The 14,193-nt window shown below is 45.3% G+C and overlaps 1 protein-coding gene across 2 annotated transcripts in view; it reads right to left on the reverse strand.

The window, feature by feature from the left end:
• The window catches only part of LOC144681015 (TOG array regulator of axonemal microtubules protein 2-like), a 102,835-nt gene extending 90,092 nt beyond the window's left edge, over positions 1–12,743 (reverse strand). Inside the window, exon 1 of one of the 2 annotated variants that reach the window (XM_078542682.1) lies at positions 12,424–12,743. In XM_078542682.1, the coding sequence (XP_078398808.1) occupies positions 12,424–12,498 (75 nt within the window). In that variant the 5' untranslated portion in view covers positions 12,499–12,743. The remainder of the gene's footprint in view (positions 1–12,423) is intronic. The other variant, XM_078542681.1, reaches the window with a different exon arrangement.
• Positions 12,744–14,193: the final 1,450 nt, after the last annotated feature.

Genomic DNA, 14,193 nt, shown 5'->3' on the forward strand with positions numbered 1-14,193 from the left:
TGAGCTCCCGCTTCCATAAATCTACCTCCTCTAAACTTGCTAAATGTTCAGCCTCTGTCAATCCAGTTGTGAGGACATCAAGGTTTACTACAACCCGTGGTAATCCCCATAGCAAACTCTCCATCGGCCTTTGAAACATTACACATGCCGAAGGCATGTTAAAAGGGAGAGGCGTATACTGGAATAGGCCTTTGTGTGTCTTTATTGTGACACACCCCCGGGATGCTTTATCTAACTTGAGTTGCTGGTACATGTGGCTCATATCCAACTTAGTGTAGGATTGACCTCGTGCCAGTTTTGCGTACCAGTCTTCAATTCTTGGAATTGGATATTTATCCAACTTGGTGGCCTGATTAACTGTTCGTTTATAATTGCCACAAATGCGGACGGTCTTATCCGGTTTCAGTACAGGGACGATAGGTGCTGCCCATTCCTAAAATGGAACAGGTTATATGATGCCTAGTTCCTCCAACCTGTTTAACTCAGCATCTGCTTTTGCTCTTAAGGCATATGGTACAGGCCTAGCCTTAAAAAATCGGGGAGCTGCCTCTGGATCAGCATAAATCTTGGCTTGCAAGCCTTTGATTTTTCCTAATTCGTTGCGAAAGACGCGGTCGTATTTTTTTAACATATCTAGCAGTCCTCCTGCCCGCACTTGAAAATTCTCGGACCAATTTAATTTGATTTCTTTTGGCCAATCACAGCCCAGAAGGCATGATCCTTCCTCAGTCATTATTATTACTGGGAGCTGGGCTGGCTGCTGCCCATAGCTCACAGGTACCATGGTGGCACCTGCTACTTTTACGTTTTCTCCTGTGTAAGTCTTCTACTGTGCAGAAGTTCTCTCCAGGCTCAAGGGTTGGGCACCTTCTCTCCGGTACTGAATTGTGTGCTCACCGACACTGTGGCTGATGCCCCTGTATCCACCTCCATGACTAGAGGCTTCCCATTCATGTGCAGTGTGACAGTAATAGGGTTTGCCTTGACTGCTTTAAGATTCAAAAGAGAGTGACTCGGTTATTTCAGGCTTTTTCATGTTATGTACTTCTAATATCTTTGCCGGCTGGTTACTTGGCAGCCTGGACTTATCTCTGCACTGCTGTATCAAATGTCCTTTTTTTCAACAGTAATACCACTTGGCCTCCTTAAATCTACATGTTTCAGGTGTGTGGTTACCCCACATCGGTAACAATTCGACTTCAGGATCGCTGTCTGATTGCCTCTGGTATATTTTTTTGATTTCTGGGTGGTTGGGAACGATTCCCACTTCGCGGCTACTTCAGCGGTTTTGGTGCCACTCCTGGCTGCAGCTTCCCGCCCTAACTGGTTAGCGGCGCCATTTTGCAAGCCCTGTAGCTCCTGCGAATCTTTTTCAGTGCCTTCCACGGCCAGTGCTATCTCCACTGCTCAATTAAAATTTATATTGACTTCTGCAAAAAATCGACGCTGAATGGTGTCGTTGCGCACGCCACAAACCAACCAATCCCGTAGCACATCCTTCAAGGTCGCTCCGAAATCACAATGCTCTGACAATTGCTTCAACTTAGCAACTTAAGCTGCAATCGATTCACCTGGGCCCCTCACCCTCACCTCTTAAATTTGAATCTTTACATAATGACCGATGGTTTGGGCTGAAAATTACCCTTCACTAAATCCACGAGCTCACTGAACAGTTTGGAGTCAGGCGCGCTTGGGACTGAGACACTGCGAATAAGGTTGTAGGTTTGACTCCTATAGACACTCAAGAGAATTGCTTTGCACTTTGCTGCCTCCTCTATTCTGTTGGCCTGGAAATAAAACCCAAGGCGCTCGATGTATTGACTCCAGTCCTCTGTGGAGGAGCCAAATGGGTCAATCCTACCGAAGAGTGGCATCCTGATGAGTATATATTTTTTCTTTCTTTCCTTCTTTAAAACTAGATATGCAGTTGTAGGGCAAGAGGTAGCACCAGAATCATTTAGTCTTGTCGCAGATGTAGAGATGTACTACCAAGGGGCTTCTTTAGTTGAACAACAAACTTTATTTACAGAGCTGTTGGATGAGCTGCCTGCTTCTAGCAAGGCTACAATACGCTCCCCCAGGCTAAGAAAACTCCAGCCCCTTATGAGATTTCCTGCACTCGTCGTTGATTGGCTGTTCTGACCACGTGACCCTTACTCAGCAAGGCTGGCCTGAAAGCAATAATCACCACAACAACAATCTTCCTTTGTGCTCAATAAGACTCCAACCAGTGGAGGGTTTTCCCCCTGATTGCCTGATTACTGTGGGTACAGAATGCATTGTGTCACTTCACAACCTACACAACCCTTTGCATAAGTCATCTCAGTAATGATACCAAATAATGCTCCCAGCAGCAGACTGGCTAATGCAGGGGGTGAACATTGTGCTCTCATATCGGGGGTGAATATGTCCTCCTTTTCTGCCTCCAGTAAAGGGTTGATTTTGACCATTGACGGTGGTGAAGGGTTGGCAGTGATTTTGAGGCCACAACCTCCTTTACAATGGGCCAATGAGCTGAGAGGTGACAAATCTTTTGAGGGATTGAGTCGGTCAAAGGCAAACTCCCCACTGCGCCCCACCCATCCCTCCCCGATAACAAGGTAAATGTGTTGGGGGGCGGGGAGGGGGCGTTGAGGCATGATGGGGGGTGTGGGGGTAGGGGTGGGGGTTTGGGTGTGGGTGGAATGGGGCCTGGTCTCCCAGGATGGAAGCGGCCTAGATTGTTTTTATGGGGCCCTAGAAAGCTCTTGCTCCTAATGACCCCGCAAAGATAATTTCAAACCCATGTTTCCTGAGCCTCTGTGTCTCTATCACCAATGGACTATGTCAGAGAGAGAACACACACCCCAACCAGCTCTCTCTCAAAATTCCAATCCATGTTTTGTAAAAAAACAAACTGCAGCGGATGCTGGAAATACAAACAAAAACAAAAAAAAAGCTGGAAACACTCAGTACGCCTGGCAGCATCTGTGAAGAGAGAAACGGAGTTAATGCTTCGATGAAAAGTCATCTACCTGAAACGTTAACTCTGTTTCTCACTCTCCACAGATGCTGTGAGACCTGCTGAGTATTTCCAGTGTTTTCTGTTTTTAATCTAGGTCCCATGACCATCATAGAACTGATGTGAATATTAAAAGAGGCCTACCACCTGAAGTAGGCAGACACCCAGCACACACAACCCTTTCAAAACGACTGAACCATCATTTTAATCATGTAATCGCCCCGTTAGGTTGTTTTAATGTGCAGTGGGTAGCGTTCCTGCCTCTGAGCCAAAAGCTCCAGGTTCAAGTCCCGCCCCTGGACTTGATGGCCAAGGAAGGCATGTTCATAATGCAGCCAAAAAGGTTGAGTATCAATTTGCAAATCCTTCTAACACATGCCAATGGCAAGTGGAAAGAGTGGGAGAGATTCCTGGTCAGCCATGTGATGGAAAGAAAGTTGGAGCCACTACCATCACTGCCCCTAGGTCCAGACTACCACATGTGTGTAGAAGTGCATGTTACCACAGCAACGCAGACTCAAGTGGTCTGTAGCACACCACTACCAATCACCACATTTACACTAATCAGGGGAGGTTAAAAGACACAGGCAAGAAGCTGAAGGTGGTAATATAATCATAATAATATTTACAAAGCACAAAGTCAGGAGTGTGGTGGAGTACTTCCCACTTGCCTACATGAGGACAACACTCAAAAAGCACAATGCCATCCAGAAAAAGCAGCCCACTTGACTGGCACCCGTCCATCACCTTAAACATTCACTCCCTCCACCACCAACGCACAGTAGCAGCAGTGTGTACCATCTACAAGATATACTGCAGTGACTCACCAAGGCTTCTTAGACAGCACCTTCCAAACCCACGACCTCTACCACCTAGAAGGACAAGGGCAGCAGATAGATGGGAACACCACCACCTGGAAGTTCCCCTCCAAGCCACACAGCATCTTGATTTGGAAATATATCGCCGTTCCTTCACTATCACTAGGTCAGCATCCTGGAATTCCCTTCCTAACAGCACTGTGGGCGTACCCACCACATGGACTACAGCAGGTCAAGAAGGTGGCTCGCCACCACCTTCTGAAGGGCAATTAGGGATGGGCAATAAATGCTGGCCTCGCCCTCATCCCATGAATGAATAAATAATCTTGAAGTTTAGATTTACACAGAGAACTTGTCATATGTTGGACTTGCGTCATACATTCAGGTATCCATTTACTTGGGTGTATAATACAGTTCGAATATAACTGGTAATGGATTGTGCATTGGAATGTGGACCTCCTGCTGAACAGATTAGAGTTTAGGAATTTGTCGGATTGCTCCATATATGCATGACACACAAGAGAGCAACTGTTCACTAACCAACTGAGGTTGAGAGACATTTCGGTATTGCTTTGATCAAATACTGACAGGTCTAAAATCAGACTCAAATACACCTCCAGTGCTGCTCTGTGCAAGGAGCCATTATATGAGTAAAATGGTGGCGCAGTCAATTTTGAAGAAAACAACTAGATTTCATGCTGTTAAATCTAGCAGGACCTCCAAGTTGCTCCGTGCCACTGCCCCTTTGCTCAGAGATAAGGTGGATGAGCTGGGGAAGACAAAATGGTCTTCCCCATCCATATTCATCTTGTGACCTACCTGACCAGATCCCAGTTTGAGAAACCCTTCAGCAAAATGAAGGTAGGAGCTGTCAGCTCCGGGAGGCAAGTGCTTTTTACAACGCTCCTCGAGAGTCATGCGGTGCAGGAGTCCTCTCCCAACCCAGCACCTCAATGTAACCTTCAGCCTCCACTCTGTCAATCGTGACTCCTCTCTCCCCACTTACCCTGATCAACAAGCCTTCCCTCACCCAACCCCTAGCACCCTCAAACCCCAACCTCTCACTCCCTCCGTCTCAATTCAAGGGGTTATGCCCAACAGCTCCAGCTGCCAGGTTTTCCCACCTACCGGGCAGCCGGCCTGTCCATTTGGCTGGTTCTAGGGTAGAAAAATTGAATAAAACAACTGGAATGGGTTCCTGCTGTTAAATTCAGGTATTATTTAACAAAGGACGTAAGTGCTTTGGAGGCGGTTCAAAGGAGGTTTACTAGATTGAATACTGGAATGAGTTGGTTGTCTTATGAGGAAAGGTTGGACAGACTGGGCTTGTTTCCACTGGAGTTTAGAAGAGTGAGGGGTGATTTGATTGAAGTATACAAGATCCTGAACGGCCTTGACGAGGTGGACGTGGAAAGGATGTTTCCTCTTGTGGGTGAGTCCAGAACTAGGGGGCACAGTTTTAAAATTAGGGATCATCCTTTTAGGACAGAGATAAGGAGAAATTTTTTCTCTCAGAGGGTTGTGCAACTTTGGAATTCTCTGCCTCAGAAGGTGGTGGAGGCAGGCAGGGTCATTGAATATTTTTACGGCAGAGGTAGATAGATTCTTGTTGGGCAAGTGAATCAAAGGTTATCGGGGTTAGATGGGAATGTAGAACTCGAAACACAAGATGATCAGCCATGATCTTATCGAATGGTGGAGCAGGCTCGAGGGGCCGAATGGTCTACTCCTGTTCCTATTTCTTATGTTCTTTTGACTTCCATGTCCCCACTTTGCTGGAGCTTTCCTGCTCCCCCTGCTGTAACCAGCCCTGTAGAACCATAAAAAAGTTACAGCGCAGAAAGAAGCCATTCAGCCCATCACGTCTGTGCCAGCCAGGAAAAGATGAAAAAGAAACTAGCCGTTCATTTTAATCCCACTTTCCAGCACTGGTCTGTAGTCTTGCAGGTTACAGCACTTCAGATGCAGATCCAGGTACCTTTTAAATGAGTTGACTGTTTCAACCTCAACCACCAACTTAGGCAGTGAATTCCAGACACCCGCCACCCTCTGGGTGAGAAAGTTTTTCCTCACGTCCCCTCTAATCCTTCTACCAATCACCTTAAACCTATGCCCCCTGGTAATTGACCCCTCAGCTAGGGGAAACAAGTCTTTCCTGTCTATCCTATCTCGGCCTCTCAATTTTGTACACCTCAATTAGGTCACCCCTCAGCCTCCTTTGTTCTAAGGAAAACAACCCTAGACTATCCAATCTTCTCATAGCTGCAATTTTCAAGCCCTGGCAGCATTCTTGCAAATCTTCTCTGCACTCTCGCCAGAGCAATTATGTCCTTCCTGTAATGTGGTGACCCAGAACTGGACGCAAAGTTCCAGCTGTGGCCTAACCAGTGTTTTACACAGTTCCATCAATACATCCCTGCTTTTGTATTCAATACCTCGTCCAATAAAGGAAAGCATTCCATATGCTTTCTTTACCACCTTATCCATCTGTCCTGTCACTTTCAGAGTGGACATGCACTCCAAGGTGTCTCACTTCCTCAACCCCTCTTGATATCTTTCTGTTTATTGAGTATTCCCTTGCATTTTTTTGTCCTCCCCAAATGTATTACCTCACACTTTTCCCGATTGAATTCCATTTGCCACTTCTCCGCCCAGTCAACCAAACCATTGATATAATTCTGGAGACAACAGTTATCCTCTTCACTATCAACTACACGGCTAATTTTTGTGCCATCTGCAAATTTCCCAATCATACCTCCCACATTTATGTCCAAATCATTAATGTATATAATAAACAGCAAGGGCCCCAACACTGAGCCCTGTGGAAAATGACGGGGAGAAGTTACACTCTCCGATCCCGCAATGACCACAGAGACTCAGGCTTCCTTTTAAATGGTTTTATTCAAGCATATGCAAGGGAGCTGCAATCATTCCTAAGAATGAAGGCCCAGCTCCCTGATTGATTACATTTCACTACTTTTGTACCTTTTCTTATCATAACACATTTGAGTACATTTGAATACATCCAATTGGTAACCGACACACCAGTTCCATACTAACTCTATCCTATTGAGTGCATAAACATGTGATTTTGCTAACCAATTATTCTAAAGGATGTATACATAGTTATATTATCCAATCAGAATTAAAACACGTACACAAAGACCTTGGTTCTTACAACTCAAGACTGTTTGTGTTTCATCAAAGCCCTCTCTTTGTCCATTGTTCACCTTCCCATATCTAAGCTAAAACCATCTGCCCCTTCCCTACGTGAGAGGGGAGTACACTTAATCTAATTTATGTCATACTTTTGTCTCCAATCTGACTCTTAAGGCTATGCAATGTTCATCTGGTAATCTTCAACTCTTAATATGTAGCAGCCATGTCTGCCTGGAGATTTTAAGTAGGTTCAGAAAATTCTTACTGTGTTATTTTTTTTATATATATTTAATTCCCCCCTAACAAACACCACTGGAAATCGTTTTCCATTCACAAAAACACCCATCAGCCATTGCCCTTTGTTTCCTGTCACTGAACCAATTTTGGATCCAACTTGCCACCTTCCCCAGTATCCAACGGGATCTCACTTTCCTGACCAGTCTGCCATGAGGGACCTTATCAAATGCCTGACTAAAATCCATGTAGACAACATCCACTACACTATCCTTATCAACCCTTCTTGTTAACTTCCTCAAAAAATTCAATTAAGTTAGTAAGACACAATCTTCCCCGAATAAAACCAGGCTAACTGTCCCTGATCAACCCATGTCTTTCTAAGTGACAGTTTATCTTGTCTCTCAGAATTGATTCCAATAATTTGCCCACCACTGGAGTCAGACTGACCAGCCTATAATTTTCTGCCTATCCTCACATCCTTTTTAAATAATGGTACAACATTCACAGACATCAAATCCTCTGGTACCTTGCCTGTATCTAATGAGGATTAGAAAATGATCCTCAGAGCATCCGTTATTTCCTCTCTGACTTCCTTTAACAGCCTGGGATACAATCCATCTGGCCCTGGTGCTTATCCACCTTTAAGGATGCCAGTCCCTCCAGTACTTCCTCTCTCATTATGCTTATTGTATCTAATATTTCACACTCCTCCTCCTTAACTGGATGTCTGAGGGGTACAGCAGGGGGAGTGACTGCGGAGTCCCTGTCCCGAAGACAGAGACAAAGTGCTCATTGAGAACCCTGCCCACATCTTCAGCGTCAATGCACAAGTTACCTTGCATATCTCTGATAGGTCCTACTCTTTCCTTAGTTACTCTCTTGCTCTTAATGTGCTGGTAAAACATCTTTGGGTTTTCTTTGATTTTACCTGCCAATATTTTTTCGTATCCTCTCTTTGCTTTCCTAATTTCCATTTTTACTTCGCCCCTGTACTTTCTATATTCATCTAGGCTTTCTACAGTATCAAGCCTTTTGTGACTTTCAGAAGCTTTCTTTTTCTGCTTTATCTTGGCCAGTAAGCTTCTGGATAGCCAGGGGACTCTAGATTTGGCAGTACCACTGTGCTCGCAGAATCTTTCTTTTGAATGGCTCCCACTGATTTGACACTGTTTTTCCTTCTAATAGCCACATCCAGTCCACTCTCGCCAGCTCACCTCTCAGCTTCAAAAAATTTGTCTTCCCCCACATGAGAACTTTCACTCCTGTTCTATCTTTGTCCTTTTCCATAATTGTGCTAAAACTAACTGTATGATTTCCAAAATGATCCCACACCGCTACTTCATCCACTTGCCCAGCTTCATTTCCCAAGGCTACATGTGAAATTGCACCCCCTCTCATTGGGCTCGTTACGTGCTGGCTAAAAAAGTTCTCTTGAATGCAGTTCAAGAATTTTACACCCACTTTGCCCTTCACACTGTTCGTATCTCAGTTGATATTAGGGTAGTTGAAGTCCCCAACTATTACTGCCCTATTGTTTTTGCTCTCAGAAATCTGCCTGCATATTTGCCCTTCTAACTCCCTTCCACTATTTGAGTTCTATCGTGCATTCTTAGCAATGTGGCTGCCCCTTTTTATTTCTGAGCTCAACCCATACGGCCTCATTTGATGCTTCATTTAGTCTACCATCCCTCATCACAGCTGTAATTGATTCTTTAACTAATAATGCTTCACCCTCACCTTTTTTTTGCCCCTCCCTATGCTGTCTGAAACCTCTATATCCGGGCACATTGAGCTGCCATTTTTGCTGCTCCTTAAGCCAAGTTTCCATTATAGCAACAATATCATGTTGCTATGTGTCTGTGTGCGCCCTTCGACACATCGGCTCATTGGCTTTATTTGCTATACTCCTTGCATTTACATATATATCTTTTAACACTGCCAAATTCCTGTGCTGTACACTTTTTAACCTGTGCTTCTTCTGTCTTCCAGAGTCACTCACTAATTCTCCATCGCCCGTTCCCTGCTCTGATTTTTCCCTCGGGTTCCCACTCTGTACTCTGGGACTCCGCAGTCACTCCCACTACTGTACCCAGCCCTGTACTCTGGGACTCCGTCCAGTATTCTGGGACTCTGCAGTCACTCCTCCTGCTGTACCCAATCCGGTATTCTGGGACTCCGCAGTCACTCCCCCTGCTGTACCCAATCCGGTATTCTGGGACTCTGCAGTCACTTCCCCTGCTGTACCCAATCCGGTATTCTGGGACTCTGCAGTCATCCCCCTGCTGCACCCAGTCCAGTATTCTGGGAGTCTGCAGTCACTCCTCCTGCTGTACCCAATCCGGTATTCTGGGACTCTGCAGTCATCCCCGTGCTGCACCCAATCCGGTATTCTGGGACTCTGCAGTCACTCCTCCTGCTGTACCCAGCCTTGTACTCTGGGACTCTGCAGTCACTCTCCCTGCTGTACCCAGCCCTGTACTCAGTCTTTCTGCAGCTACACTAGCCTGACTCATCCATCATAAGTGCTGTTGAAACCCCCATTTTCCCTCTTCCGTATGGCCTACTGCTCCTGCATTCCCGAGTGGTGCCAGTTCACTCAGCCCTGTTCTCACATCCACTGCTGGGCATTGCCTGTTTGAACCTGGTGAGATCCAGAGACAAAGGGTGAACATGGTCTCAGTATTACTCCCTTACTGCTTATAGCTGCCACTATCACCAGCCTTGACTCCAGAGACAGGGTTGATAAGTAAACCAGGTGTCAGTTCTGTGCTCGAAAGGTTGTGTCCCTCCTGGAGATATCGATCCTCACTGTTCTCTCTGGTGGCTGTAATGGATGGGCACTTGTGGTAAATAAACTTCCAGGGGAATGGAAGTGATAGGGTTGCTCTCCAGAGAGCCAGCTGAATGGGCTCCTTCTGTGCCATAATGACTCACTGACTGTCAAGAACAACAACTAGCATTTAGACACCTTGAATGTAGTAAAAATGTCCCAAGACACATCACAACAGCGTTACCGGACAAATTATCAACAAGTCACACATGGAGATTACTAGGAAAGCAGTCAAAGAGATAGCTTAAGGAGCATCGAAAAGGAGGAGAAACGTAGAGAGGTTTACACAGGGTGTGCCAGAGCTGACAGCTGAGGTCACTACCACCTGAAACAAGTGGCAACATCTTTTCTTGCCACTGTACAGGATGAACATCTCTAAACACTGTACACAATTAATTACTATTTGAACGATATGTTCAAAATGCCATGCACTCTGGAGCCAAGGGAATCAGGTGGAGGTGCAGTGGAAGAGCCATGATTGGCGGGGTTGGGTGGAGGATGGAGAAAATATACAGAGAGTTTACTTTGAACTACTTGGTGTAGAGGGTGATAAAGGTGTGGATTGGACTGGCCAAGCTGTGGGGAGGCGCTGGGGACAGTGTAAACAATTTCAAGGAGAAAGTGAATAGATGAATGGGGGAGTGGGGAATTGAGAGGTATTGTTTTTAAGGATGAACTACAGAATCTTTTCCAGCCTTGTCACACTCAATGTTCCTAAGTGAACTGACTGTTTAATGCTGTCATTCTGCAGCAGCATCATCCCACAAATAGCGATGAGACAAATGACCAATTCATCTAATGTTGACTGCACTTTTCGGGGAAAGAATGTCAAACAGGACATCAGGAGAATCCCTGCTTAACTAATTAGTACCATAGGTCTTCTCTGTTCTACAAACTCACTGGGTCACCAAATAGGACTTTGGTTACATGCCTGATCTGAAAGAAGGTACCTCCAGCAATGATGCCTTCCCCCAACTCCAGGCACGAAATAAACTGTCAGCCTAGACTCTTACCTACAACCTTCTCACCCGGATGCAAGAGGATTGTGCTGAGATGAAAAGAGGAGAAACTTCATTTACATATTTAAACAATTTAAACAGCAGCATGTGATAGGCAGAGCTAGATGATCCCACAACCAACGATTCAAGTCAAAACTCCTGCCACATCCGGTCGTGAACGGCGGTGGACAATTGAACAACTAACGGGAGGAGGAGGAGACAGCTCCACAAACATCCCCATCATCAATGATGGGGGAGCCCAGCACATCAGTTCAAAAGACAAGACTGAAGCATTTGCAACCATCATCAGCCAAAAGTGCCAAGTGTATAATCCACCTTGCCCTCCTCCCAAGGTCCCCAGCATCACAGACGCCAGTCTTCAATTTGATACACAGCATGTGACATCAAGAAACAGCTGAAGACACTGGATACAGCAAAGGCTATGGGCCCTGACAACACTGCAGTAAAAAGGAGGACTTGCACTTATAGGTGTCACTAAACAAATGGGGATATACAACCAGTCCGACAACTTGTGAATGTGGAACTGAGCCACAGACTATGCAACATCTCCTGCAATGCCTATCGCTAGAGGAACCCTGCACTGTTGCAGATCTTGCTGAATTCAACAACAAGGCGCAAAAATGTGTCCAATTCTGGCTGGGCCATGTATAGACTATCCGTGGACACGATAAGAATACTTATATAGTGTTTCACAACCATTGGACATCTTAAAGTGCTTTACAGCAGTGAAGTACTTTTGAAATACTGTATTGCCATTCCTTCAGTGTCACTGGGTCAAAATCTTGCTCCCTAACAACACTATTGGTGTAGCTATACCGCATGGACTGCAGTGGTTCAAGAAGGTGGCCCTGAACCATCTTCTCAAGGGCAATTTGGGATGGGCAACAAATGCTGGCCTAGCCAACAATACCTACACCTCAAGAATGAAAAGAAGAAGAAAGGTCTGAAGAGGTCCCAAAGTGCCTTTTAGTCAATGAAATATTTTTGAATTTTAGTCACTGTAGCAATGAAACATGGTGACCAATTTGCTCATGGCAAGACCCCACAAACAAGACCAAATTAGCAGTTTGTGAAGTTGGATGAGGAATAGATATCAACTGGGAAACTAAGGAGAGTGTCCTGCTCCTCCTTGAAAAAGTGCTGTGGGATGTTTTATGTCCACCCGAAAGGACGGACAGGGTCTCAGTTTAAAGTCTTATTTGAAAGAGAAAAAAAAAATTGCTTGTTGAGATGGTCAAGGGGGCATCTCAGACAAGTAACCAGTAAAGTTTCACAGCATGTGTGCTATAACTCACAGGCCATTAGAACCAATTATTCCCACACTCCATTAATTACCTTAAACACATCATTCACACTGACCTCTGCGACTCCCTGCTTCACAATCATTTGTTCTTGTCGTCTGCAAACTTCACTCCCCTCACTTCCCTCTTTCATCTCATTTCAGAAAGGAAGAGCTCAGCAGCTCGACACACCGAACTCAATCCCTCGCCGCATGCCACTGGTGTGTGGCTGAAAGGAACCTTTTGCAAAATGCAGCCAGATGATCAGTAAAGGTAAAGTAAACAGGAACAGGTACAGAACAAACAGCGTTGCATAGCAACAATGTTTCAAAGTAGGCTCTCAGAATGCAGCAGGGATTAGGTATGAGAGGACAACAGATCATATAATTATTAAACAACGGTAGTTAACAGTGTGTAACAGACGACTAATGGGACAGCCTTTATTCTGCTATTCTCCATTGCTATGTAGAGAATCATTGACCAGAATATTCCAAATATTTCACAGATGAAACTTTGCCCTCTGGGATTCAGGAGTCAATCCAGAGTCAAACATATCAATGGAACTGGGCTGTGTGTGAGAGAGAGAGAGAGAGAGAGAACATTTTATTGAAAAGCCACATTACATTTAAAATTGATCAGATGTTGAGAATTAAGGGAATTAATCTCAGAATGGTTACAGCACAGAACGAGGGCATTCGGTCCATTGTGTCTGTGCTGAAGGAGCAATGCACCCAGGGCCAGGGAAAGAAATCATGAGAAACAAAAACAAAAATACCTGGAAAAACTCAGCAGGTCTGACAGCATCTGCGGAGAGGAACACAGTTAACATTTCAAGTCCGTATGACTCTTCAATCATGAGCCCTGGTGCTTCTGTTTCCAGGTCCCTTATGCCCCCTCCACCCACCACTCACCCTCCAACACCCTCAATCATGCTTTTTTTTTTCTCCTTGCAAGATTCACCAAACAATCACAAAGGTCCTAATAAAATAACAATGCCCATTGTTGACATTTGGTTACAAATATCACCCAATGTATATGCAGCATGGGTCATTAATACTAAGAGCAGCAACGATATAACACAGTGTTAATTTCCTGTGCGCCCTATAGGTGATCCCACCACCACTGTTAAATAAACCAGAGAGTACAAATTTTATTTCAACATTGTTAATTTGACAGGGAAATATCCCATCAGTTATTTATAACATTGTGCAGATGATAACACTGATTTCGGTGACTGCCTCATTAACATGCTCTGCACATTGCACCATATACACAGTGACAGTAAATTCGTAATTGGGGGAAAGATTCAATTAGTATAACTCAGATTGCAAGAAAACCTTTCAGGTATTATTTTATATATTTCAACTCCCTGTGCTGCATAGAAAAGAAAGACCAGCACCATGCTGCAGCTCACATTGTTTAATTGTTGAGCGTTGTAGAAGGGAAAGAGGAGGGAGGGGAGGAGAGGGGATGGTGCCATTCACTTGCTGCCGCCTAAGCTCCCTCCTTACACACACTGACACAGCGTTCACTGACCTCGCTCAAGATAACTCAGTATCACCAGAAGCGAAGTTCCAGTTCCCTGGGAGTGGCTAGTGCTGCGGGTGAGAACAGCAGCCGGATCCAGCCTGGCACAAGGCTGACTGACACTTCCCCAGGCCTTCTCCGGCCTCACTACCAGCGGAGACGCCCTCCTGTTCTTTCATTTTCTTTTTCTTCTCCTTGGCCTCCTGAAAGATGTCATCGCAAACCATTCAGTGCACCTGAAAGACTCCTGTGTGGTGGTGAGCGGGGCCGGACAGGATAACTGCTCCAGCTCCTCCAAGCACAGCCTCCCTCTCTCCCACCC

This window comes from Cetorhinus maximus, chromosome 5, assembly GCF_964194155.1.
Source record: "Cetorhinus maximus chromosome 5, sCetMax3.hap1.1, whole genome shotgun sequence".
In the NCBI taxonomy this organism is placed as follows: Eukaryota; Metazoa; Chordata; class Chondrichthyes; order Lamniformes; family Cetorhinidae; genus Cetorhinus; species Cetorhinus maximus.